The sequence below is a fragment of the Diabrotica virgifera genome, chromosome 10 (assembly GCF_917563875.1).
Source record: "Diabrotica virgifera virgifera chromosome 10, PGI_DIABVI_V3a".
Classification (NCBI taxonomy): domain Eukaryota; kingdom Metazoa; phylum Arthropoda; class Insecta; order Coleoptera; family Chrysomelidae; genus Diabrotica; species Diabrotica virgifera.
The window spans coordinates 136591056-136603109 of record NC_065452.1 but is presented as its reverse complement, the minus strand read 5'-3'; the positions used below and the strand labels follow the sequence as shown (position 1 = coordinate 136603109).

At 30.8% G+C, this 12054-nt stretch overlaps 1 protein-coding gene across 1 annotated transcript in view; it reads left to right on the top strand.

Annotated features, from left to right (window-relative positions):
* Positions 1-12054, top strand: part of LOC114330306 (tyrosine-protein kinase RYK-like) — a 548089-nt gene that overhangs the window by 372747 nt on the left and 163288 nt on the right. The window contains exon 6 of the mRNA XM_050641415.1: positions 6032-6191. Coding sequence (XP_050497372.1) covers positions 6032-6191 — 160 coding nt within the window. The remainder of the gene's footprint in view (positions 1-6031; positions 6192-12054) is intronic.

Sequence of the window (12054 nt, the reverse complement as noted above, 5' to 3'; positions counted from 1 at the left end):
AGAGAATTCTCTAGAGAATGGAATTTTAAATTTGTGACATCTAGCCCTAGATATCCTAGATCAAATGGGCAGGCGGAACGAGCTGTTCAGATAGCTAAAAATATTCTCAGAAAGTGTGGTGATCTTCAGTTAGCTTTATTAGAATATAGGAACACACCACTGTTAGGATCAGACAAGTCCCCAGCACAACTCTTGAATAGTCGTAGACTTAGAAGCAAACTTCCAGTCTTACATGAAAAATATTTACCAGAACAAGTAGACCTAACAAGTGAAAAGAATAAATTGGATGACAAAAGAAAATTGTACAAGCACTACTATGATAGAAATACAGCTGCAAGAGAAGAATTAAGTGAAGGCGATAACGTTGTTATAAGGGAAGATGGGCAATGGAAACCTGCTGTGGTCAGGCAATGTTTACAAGAGCCAAGATCATATGTTATTGAGAAAGAAAATGGAACATTGGTAAGAAGAAATAAATATCACTTGAGACCATCTAGTAATACGCCTAAACATCACATTAAATTAGAAGATGATCTTGATGATAATCAGAGTAACAAACCTTCAACATCAATGGCCTGTGAGAGTGAAGTACCGAATCAGTTTCCTACCAGAGGTAAAAGAGTAATTAAACCCCCAACTCGATATAATGATTTCGAGATGTACTAGTTTTGTAATCACTTAATATTATTGTTAGTCGTAGGTAGTATTAGTATTTTATAATATTTTATTCTGAGTTTATTGTTGTAAGTTCTCTGCTTTATAGGAAGGGAAAGATGTCATGAGGCTGAATAGCTCATAAATGTAAAGTCCTGTGATCATAGATCACTTGAAGTGATTGTTGACAGAGCGATGACACAGGACAAGGACACGAGGCCTCATGGCAGGGGTTAGGTCAAGTAACGACAATAGAGCAATGACTTTGAATTATAAAATATAATTATTGAATAAAGTACTATAACAATTCACAAGACCTTAAACATTATTACACTTTCTTATTCAAGTGTCCAAAATAAGTTCTTGCAAATTTTGTATTAAGTAGACATCTCATCTTTAAAATGTTTCCTAAAAGATTTCTTTTAATTCATCCTTGCAATGTACTCCATTTTCAAATTATACCAATTTTTAATTGATTAAAGATAAATTTCTAATTCAGTTTCACTTTTTAAGTTGTTGCCAACTGTACCCTTTAGTATCGGGATAACATAAATACAAGATATTTGATTGGATTTTGAAAACTACGCAGAGATCGATTTTACCGGCAAACTTTCCGTTGCTTCTTTTCCGCTCCAGCTCGTTAGATATTTATTGCATAGATGGCGCAAACGGTTATATAAAATGCCGAAAACAATATGCTATAGTTTTATAGTTACCCTGTAACTACTGTTTATTGTATATTGTTTCTAAAAACTTTATATTATAAAAAACTCTAACTCCTCTATTCACAACGCTAAATATACTTTAAGGGCAGAGCTCTATAAAAGAATTACTGAAAATCAGTTTTATTCTGAAATATCTTCAGAACTTTTTTTGATAGCCCGGCCTAAACAAAAAATACGATTTGGTAAATGGGGAAAAAGGAAAAAGATAACCAAGAAAAGAAAATATGAAAAATTTATGAAAATTATGAAATTAATGAAGCATATTGAAAATAATTTTGTAGTCATGACTTTATATAAAAAAAAATACAAGGAGAGTGAAGAAACCAAGGAGAAACATCCACAACATATTATAGAGATGAGTAGAAATAAGTAGATACCTATTTATTAACGAAAAAGTGAGAGAATTTGTCTAGACATGTTAAAAAATATGTTAATCTTACGAGAATCTGATAAAAACTTAGGTACAATAAGGTTCTGACTGAAACTGTGTTCTTGTGGCAAGTTTTAAGTTAAATATTGTGTTTACATAGGATTAAGCCACAATTATTCACAATTAATTTCATAAACACATGAAAAGCAGAAACTTAAGGCAGAAAGTTCTGACATGTGGATCGGAAACATGGACCACCTCCAAGACACATAAAAACCTCTTGTTCTATCATATTTATGCTTTCTCAACATCAGCGTTTGTTTCTTTATTGTTGTATTTTTCTGGCTTCTCCATTCATCTGGCGTGTGTCCAACTTCCATAATTGTATTTAATAAACCTGTTAGTTAACTTGTTCTCATGTCTCCTAATGTTCTCCATACTTCCCCAGGTATATCATGTTGTCCAACTGCTTTTTCTTTCTTTATTTTGTTAACGTGCTTAACCACTTCCTCGTTTGTTGTTACTGTTACTGTCTCCTTTAGATCAACTGGTTTTACCTATGTCAAATTCATCATTTAATAAAATGTTATAGTTTTTCCATCTCTTTTTCGTGCCATTCTTTTCGTAAATTATTGTTTTATTATTTTCATCTCGGATACTTTTAATCTGATAAAGATCTTTTGCTTCATTTGCTCAATATATGGCTATTTTATATACATATCTTTGTTTCTCCTTCCCTGGTATCAAGTTGTTCATATTCACTTCTGCTTTAGCTTTTGCTACTGCTACTATCGCTTCTTTTTTGTCCACCTTATAGTTTTGAAGATCTGTGTCTGACCTATTTGTTTGACTACAACCAGGTTTGTATAAACTTCTTGCCTGACGTTTTCACTGGCGATCTTCATCCAAATGGTATTAGGACTTCCCTTTATGTTCCATAACATTTTTTCTACTGTTCTTCCCGTGAATGGTCATTATTTCTCATCTTTTAACATCCACCTCTTGATTGTTTGTGGTCCTCTTCTATTTTTGGGTTTAGTTTTCACTTTTTAGGTATTTCGATGTCCAGCAGAGACAACTTATGTTGGCTTACTATCTCACTAACTGTCACCTTTCAATCCTTACATACATGTATGTCTTCGTTTCTTGTCATGAAATGATCTATTTGGGAGTTATTTGGTCTACCTTTCTACTTAATACGTACCTAATAAATTGAGTTTCTCACTTTTGAAAGAATGTGTTAATAATCGCTATATCTAATGCTGTTTCTAATTCAAGCATATCGTCTCCAGCTTCATTTCTAGTCCAGAGCCTAGTCCTCCATGTATTGCTTCATTTGTCTTGGCACCCATATGCATTAAAATCATATCCTATTATAACTTTCTCCTCTGATGTAATATCACTCATTATACCTCCTAATTGATCATAGATAGCTTTTCATTCATTCTAACCTATCCCTACTTAAGGAGCCTACTAGTGATGAGCGAGACTGGTCTTGGTCTTGCGGTCTTGGTCTTGGTCTTGCAGCAAGACCAAGACCAAGACCGCCTTTTGGTTTGCAAGACCAAGACAAAGACCAGGTATTCAAGACCAAGACCAAGACCAAGACCAAGACCGAACCTTGCAAGACTACGCAAGACCAAGACCAACCTGCAAGTCTCTTGCACTTTTTTGCGAAATTGGTTTTTTATTATTTAACTTTATTTTTTTAGTTCAATAATATATACTGACATTATAATAAACCTTAAACAATATCGAATTTTTAAAATACATAATATTTTAAGCTAAAAATCAACAATTTTGATATATACTTTGATCGGTAGTAAAACAGATTAAGGGGAATTGGTTTTAACATCCCTCTTCTAACTTTTCTAGCGTTATCTTATAATTATTTTACAACAGTAAGTACAGAGTATTCAACGTAAGCAGGCCACTCAAATAACAAAAAGAGCAATCGAACGTCAAAAAAAAAGGGGAGCACAATCGAATTTAAAAAAATATGCTCCGTATTAGACTGTCGTATAAGAACACATTTTATGAAAAGAATACTGATGACGTCGTTTCTGTAGTAACCAAAAATGACATTTAAAAACCGTATCTGTAGAAACAGAAATAAAATTATTCCTATGACAGTTCACCAGTTTCCAGTATAATAGATTTTCCGCCATATTTGTTTCTAATTGGAACTTAAAAGCAAAAAATAATGATTTTTTTTTGAGTGGTACTGGATTCTTCGGAAAATGATTTTCTTTAATTTTTCTATTTTCAGTTATTCTCTATTATGAACAGTTTCCGAGATATCGAGCTTTGTCACACTATACAGCCACCCTGTATATGCAGAATGTTTATTACTAAGTATGTGTACAAACTTTAGAGGTTAAACGTTTATATGAACTGAAAATAATTTTTTTTTAATGAGAAATCAGTGTTCACGTTCGATACATCATTTCAATAGGAATTTTACATCTGGTTAAAATTGAAGGTTTTTTTAATGTTTTCTCCACATAAATTAAAACACAGTTTTGCTTTTGCCTTGTATATAAGTATGTATAATTAAATAAAGCGCGTATTTCCTCCAAATAAAATAAAATGTAACTAATAACTTTTTCTTTTTTCTTCTTTTTTTTCACTTTTTTTTTTCTTTTAAGTATATCATAAATATGCTATTGAATGTATAAAAAGTAGGTTGTGTTTCAATTCAACTTAAAATTGAAATTTGAAGATAAACCTTTATATTTGAAACATACTTTTTAATGAAATAATTAGGTGAATGTATAATGTTAAAATGGGTATCCGTTTGAAACTACATTCTACATTCAAGACTTCTTTATTAAGTACAAATACTATGACATTTTCTACCTCTCGTTCTTACAACTTCTACTAAGTACGTCATCTTTCATTTTACTATCAGCAATTACACAAACTCGATTATTTCTAGTGTTACTTTTTCCTACCCATCTTTCGCCCTTTGTCCTTTCCACCTAGTCTCCTAAATGCAATAAATATTGTGTATAACAGTTTCACGATGAACAAAAATTTTCTACGCTTTTGGTAATTTCAATTTTCCTTCCTTTTATCTGGACATGTAGATCAGCAAAGATAATAAGTTCGCATTCACTTTTGAGTTAATATATGCAACACTATTGTTCGCCATAAATAGACGGCGAATGATATCATGGCGGATTTTTTTGTTGCTGCGATATTACAATTTTTATATGAAGCATATCAAGATATGTTAATGCGAATAATTTTAATAGAAATATTCTTGGGAGACAGACAAAAGATTTACAGGGCCATCTGAGGCAAAACTTGTTGATGAGATGTATGTGAAAACGGCTCACAAAAAAAGAATTTTTTCGTAGTAATTTAAACACGTTGAAAATTACTATTAGAAGGAAATTTAAGAGTGTTTTGAAGTGGATTTTGAGTAGATAAATTTAAGGGGAAAGAGAGAAGAGGGAACAAGTTTTATTAAAAAGATACAACAAAAACTAATGCATAATACCTAACCAGAAACTCATGCCTGGTAATCAAAATCAATACTTCTGAGATATATTCACCACTACTTCTTATTGGGTGTCATCTCGCTCGTTTCGCAGATTCTTTTTCTTATCCAAGTGGCATGTCTACTTATAAATCTTTACAACACAAGCTACAAATTATTCTAGAAAGGGTATCCCTTTCATCTAAATCGATTTTTTTTTAAGTTTTTCATACTGCTCTACGTGTCACAAGCTTCTTTATAATCAATAAAGCAGCTAGAGACATAGCATGTGATCTGTATTTAAAAAGGCAACCACGTGCAATGATTTTTTTGTGACGGATATTCTTGAGTTAAAGTTGATTTCATATAATCGGATGAACTATCTTTCAATAAAGTCGTCCCAGGAACACAACTAGTAAATATTGGCAATATAATTTTAAAGTCTTCTATTTTAAAATGTATAATACCTATTTGTCTGAATTGCCGATATGAATGAGTCAGATTAAATTAAATTATTAGGAAGAATTCTTTAAGCAATAACATTTTTGTTTAATTTATTAATATTTTGTATTTTGATAACGACGTCCGAGGTGGAAGTCGAAACGTCAAAAAAATCATTTAAGTCAAGTTAAATTGTGGTTTATTTCCCAATTAGAATAGTCCTATATAAATACCCTGAGTACAGTTTTAATATCAAGTTTCCCTTGATTTTAAGCTCTACTTCGAATTTATTACAACAATATAGTACCTACTATTTAACTTTGAAAAAAAATGCTAGATATTTTTTTTCTATTACAGATACTGCATCCAAACGGGTGGTTAGTTCATTCTTGGCTGAGGGTAGCATGTTATACGGCATGGAACACAAAAACGTCTTGACCATCATCTGTGCTAATTTGGACGACCCGAAACAACCACTACTCATATATCCCTTTACCAACAGGGGCAACTTGAAAAAGTAAGTTTTGTGCAACCCTTAAAATCGATATTGTATCTATTTACGATAGGCATAGGCGTAGTTATTTTAATTTAAGGTAACGAATTAAAATATATATGAAAATGACAATATATTTCCCAGATTTTACTCTTTTTGACTTTCATCTTTTATATATACCTATACTAAGTATTTCCACAATTTGCACTGTATTCCTTCACTCAAATGTTCTCGCCAGTTCTTTCTATTTTTCCAGTCCCCTTCTGCATATTTCTTCCTTCCATTGCTTCGTCCACGTCTCTAAAAGATATTCAGGGTGTACCTCTCTTTCTTCTTTCTATCGGGCTCTACTTTGTTATTCTGTTTATTCAACGTTTTTTGTTTGCTCTTCTGACATGTCCGTACCAGGTTAATCTCTTCTGTTCTATGTAGTCTATTATATCTGAGTTAATTCCCATTCTTTTCTTAATGTATATTATGTTATTTCTATCTCCTCTTGTTACAATGCAGGAATTCAATATCTGTTACTCTTATTTTGCTTGTGGTTTTCTTATTTATTATCTAATTTTCACACGCAAAAGTCAGGATATTTCTTGTTATGGTGCTATATATATTCTTCTTTATGTTTTTATGCTGATGTTCTTATCCCACAGTACCGGGTTGCATATTTACAAATGCTCGTATACCATGGCATCAGAGTGCTGAAATCAGCCTTTGATATACACTATTACACTACAAACCCTCATTGATTTCGGCACCTATTAAATTATAAGACATCTATTAAATTATGGTGTCTAAGTTTTTATTGCAATTAATATTATTGTAAGTATTGTATATTTATATTTCAATTAAGTGCTTAAAAAACAGGAATAAAAATGTCTTTTTTTTCTGAAAAATGTCTTTGACAGAACCATGTAGCCAGACTTGTTAGTGATTGATTGCAGATTCATAGTCATATATTTCTTATTTCATTATTGTTATAGATACATAGGTACATTTTGTTGCTTTACTTTTATTGTTTTTATAGAAATGTCGAAATTTTTTAGAAATGTCTAAACTGCAATAAAACTACCAAACATAGGAATATGTTTTTTGACCCTAACCCGAGAAACAAATAAAACAAAAATTATAAAAAAACGCCAATGAATAAAAAAGAAATAAATATTTTTTATTTTTATTTATTTATAAGTACAGATATAATTACTCGTATACAAGTAAATTCATTATTAGCTAAATATATATAAATCATTAGAAATTACCGAAACAGGTCGATTTTTGATTTTAATTTATGATTTTTTGGCATATACAGCGTGTCCAATTAAGTCGGCATCATATGGGAAACTTTTTTATTCTTAGTTTTATGAAAAAAAGTTATTCTTTATGAAAAGTTGTGCATGGTCTAAAACTTAAAATACAACCATCAGCTATCAATTTTTTTAAGCCGTATACGAGGTACGTCAAAAAATATGAATTTTACTCAAGAGTAAAGTAGCTTTATTTTTCACAATATTGAAAATTGTTATAATAAAAAGTTGTTTGGAATTAAGAACTTTATTCTAATATGCAATTTCATCCTTCTAATAGAAAATTTTTTTTTGAAAATTTTAATAACCAACATTATTTTCAGTTATTTATTTGAATTATGATAACTCTTTTATTATTAATTTTATGAAAAACAGTTATTCTTTATAAAATGTTCTGCAGGGTCTAAAACCTAAAATACAAAAATTCTAAATCAAATTTTGTCAATTTTATACGAGGTATATCAAAAAATATAAATTTGCTCAAGAGTACTTTAATAGAATACCATTATTTCTTACAATATTGAAAATTGTGCTTATGTAAAGTTGTTTGAAACTAAAAACTATGTTCTAATATGTAATTCCATCCTTCTTATTGAAATATTCTGAACTGTAAAGGTACTTTACTCTTGATCGAAATTCATCTTTTTGGACGTACCTCGTATAAAATTAATCAAATTTGATATTAGATGGTTGTATTTAGGGTTTTTAACCATGCAGAACTTTTTAAAAGGAATAAGTGTTTTCGTAAAATTAATAATAAAAGAGTTATCATAATAATTGAATTAACTGAAAATAATGTTGGGTTACCCATAATTAAAAAAAAATCATTTTTTTTTTCAATTAGAAGGATGAAATTGCATATTAGAATATAGTTCTTAATTCCAAACAATTTTTTTATAACAATTGTCAATATTGTGAAAAATAAAGCTACTTTACTCTTGAGTAAAATTCATATTTTTTGACATACCTCGTATACGGGTCAAAAAAATTGATAACCGATGGTTGTATTTTAAGTTTTAGACCATGCACAACTTTTTATAAAGAATGACTTTTTTTCATAAAACTAAGAATTAAAAAGTTTCCCATATGATGCCGACTTAATTGGACACGCTGTATATCTTACTAGTGACGTTATCCGTCTGGACATGATGACGTAATCGATGATTTTTTAATGAGAATAGGGGTCGTGTGCTAGCTCATTTGAAAGGCAATTCAATTCTCTATTCAATAATATAAACATAAACATAATTATTTATACAGGGTGTTTATTTATAATAAATTTTTTTATCAATCAAGTCAAACAGTCAAAAGGCAGGTGGGTGGCAGCTTAAATATTGAATTTAAGCAAAAAGTAATGTTTATATTTGAAATAAAATTTTATTTCTATTTTCTGACAGCAGTAAAATGTATTTTGAATTAAATAAATTACGCACAGTCTTCTTTTTGTGTCAATTAATTTAATTAAAAAATTGTTTTTGGACACCCTGTATAAATAATTAAGTTAATGTTTATATTACTGAAGAGAGAATTGAATTGCCTTTCAAATGAGATATCACACGACCCCTATTCTCCTTTAAAAATCATCCATTACATAATCACGTTCAGACGGATGACGTCACTAGTATGATATATAAACCAAAAAATCATAAATTAAAATCAAAAATCGATCTGTTTCGGTAGTTTCTAATAATGTTGTTTATTTAGCTAATAATGTGCGTTACTTTATGGACGCCCTGTATATGAGTAATAATTATATCTGTACTTATAAATAAATCAAGAAAAAATATTTATTTGTTTTTTATTCATTTGCGTTTTATAATTTTTGTTTTATTTGTTTCTCGGGTTAGGGTCAAAAAACACATTCTTAAGTATGCTAGGTTTATTGCAGCTTCCACATTTCTATTCCTGTTTTTGAAGCAATAAATTGAAATATGTACCTATAAAATACCTACAATAATATTAATTGCAATAAAAACTTAGACACCATAATTTAATAGATGTCTTATAATTAATTAGGTTCCGAAATCAATGAGGATTTGTAGGGTATTATTGTTTGTTTTTTAACCAAGAGGAGTGATTCAAATTTGCCGCGCCGTAATGCTTGTTTCTAATTGGTCGAACCGCAGGCAAGTTTACTCCACTGTTATTAAATTTTGACACTAATGACATTTATGAAATTTTGGCACTTCTGTCATTTTATAGGTTAATTAAGTATATCGGCGATTTTTTGTGTTTTCTGCATTATTCCTTTAATTTTTAGATTTTCAGTCTACTTTTATATAAAAACAGTTGTTTTTAGAACTCTTTAGCGATGTGTTAGTATAATATAATATGTATGGATTATCATCGAAAGCTGATATGATCAACGAAAAAAGATGAATTTGGTGACTTTTCTAGTAACTTTCTTGGGTGTGAATCTTCCTTTTTAGTTTACTCCTCTTGGTTAAAAAATCAACTATAGTGTATTTCAAAGGCTAACCGATTTCAGGTAATATGCTACCGGGTTCATTTTTCGTATGCAGTCTCTAGTCTATTTTTATATCTTGTTGTTCCGTTGTTTGATATTATGAAACGTAAATTCTTGTACTTGTCTGCTCCTTTGATATGTTTACCTTCGTCTATTTTCACTATTCCGTTTTCTTTAGGTTTATTTCTATTTCATTCATTGTATATTCCTGTTCCACTTTTCTCATCATAGAGAAAATCTTCGTCTTGCCCGATCACTATTTGGTCGTCAGCAAAACTTTGGGTATATGGGTATTCGTTTCTAACTGGTATGCCCATTCCTGCGGAGTTTCTTTTTCATGGTTTCAAGCTTTTTCCTTAGCACTTTCATCTTTTATACTATCTGAAATTTGGCATTGTAAAACGTTTTAACTTTAAGATATGCTGTGAGATAAATATTTAATACATTTTTTCCTGTAAACTTCCTAATTATTCATATAATTATTTCATTTATTCGTACAGCAACATGAAAGGTAAAATATGATTTATGACTGTACGATTGAAATATAAATATAAATGATTGTAATTTTACACACTTTTACTATTCAAGGTTTGTTTTTTTAACTTCCTTGCTTCTACGATCACGCTTTTCATCATTTTTGAATTACCAATTACCACTTCTTTTTTAAACACTTCGCTGAAAAAATTCCTGTCTCTTCACAACAGGACCTCACTAAGGAGGAGTGAGTATCTTCTAAATTGAAACAGTCACAGTAAAGTTTAGCCCAATGTAATTCGTACTATTGGCGATTTTTCTCGATATATCCGTACTTTTCTGTTTTGCGTTATTCCATCAATATTTTTATTCCATCCAATTTTTGTTTTTTGTACCCACGTGTAAACCGGGTATGTTTTTCCGTCGTGCTTTTCTTATAATATAAAATTTTGCCGGTTTTTCTCCTCAGTATTGTTTTTTTCATTCGTTTAGTTCTACTTGTGTCAGACCTTTCTATTTCTATTTATTACTATTTTAAAATAGAAATATGAATAAACTAGCCTCAACATAAAGCAATAGAAAGCAGGGCCTATTTTACAACTAGGCTCATAAGGCCCCTGCTTCGGGCCCGCATTTTAATGGGGCCCAAAAAGATCACTAAAAGAAATTTTGTACGACAAAAACAAAATAAATTTTCAAAATTATTTCATTTTTCCGAACAGGAAATGATAAATGATAACAATGAGAGTTATATTCATAAACCATAAACCGTTCTTATAAAACTGCAATAAGAGCAGGTAGATTGCCTTCTCGGCATCAATAACAATAAACAAAAATTTAGACGCCACTCCGAAGGATTAACAAGAGATATTGGCACGTATTGTCATAAAATTTATTCAAAATGCACTTTTAAATGTAATATTTAATTCAAAGTTTGATGCCGTTTTCTACAAAGATAAGGTATTGCTTGCTTTCATTAGTTTTCAGTCCTGTGCTTTTAAAGTTAGTTCAACTTATCTATTCATTAATCATTACTCGTTTTATTAAATTTCTTTTAACACCTATTTTTCTTAACTAAGTGAGCGTTTCGTTATTGTCATAGTTACAAACATTAAGTGGCAGTGAAAAACCAAAAAAGTAAAAATTAATGGAACAGGAACGACAGGCACAAAAAGATAACATATCATGATATTTTAAACCCCACAACAGTGCACAAAAAGAAAGTTAGTCCTCCCATCTTGTTCTTCTTCTTCTTCTTCTACGGCACTACAGCCCAAATTGAGCCTTGGCGTCCTTTATTTTTTGCCTCTACCCTTGTTTGTCTGTGGCTACTCGTTTCCATACATGGACTCCTAAAAATGCTTCCATCGCTGCTTACTGTGTCTTCCCAGCGCTTTCTTGGCTTTCAAACCGGTCTCTTTCCCTGCAATTTCTAGACCTAGCCTTTTCGTTTGCCTTTTTAACTCTGCGTATGTTTCCTGTGCTCCTGCTGATGTTCTATTCATAATATTAATATCATCGGCATAAGCGGCCAGTGGAACGGTTCTGTTGGTCAGTAGGTTTTCTCGTCCAGTTTGCATTTGCCTAACCGCACACTCCAGTGCCAGGTTAAACAAGGTTGGGGCCATCTCCCTGCTTCAAT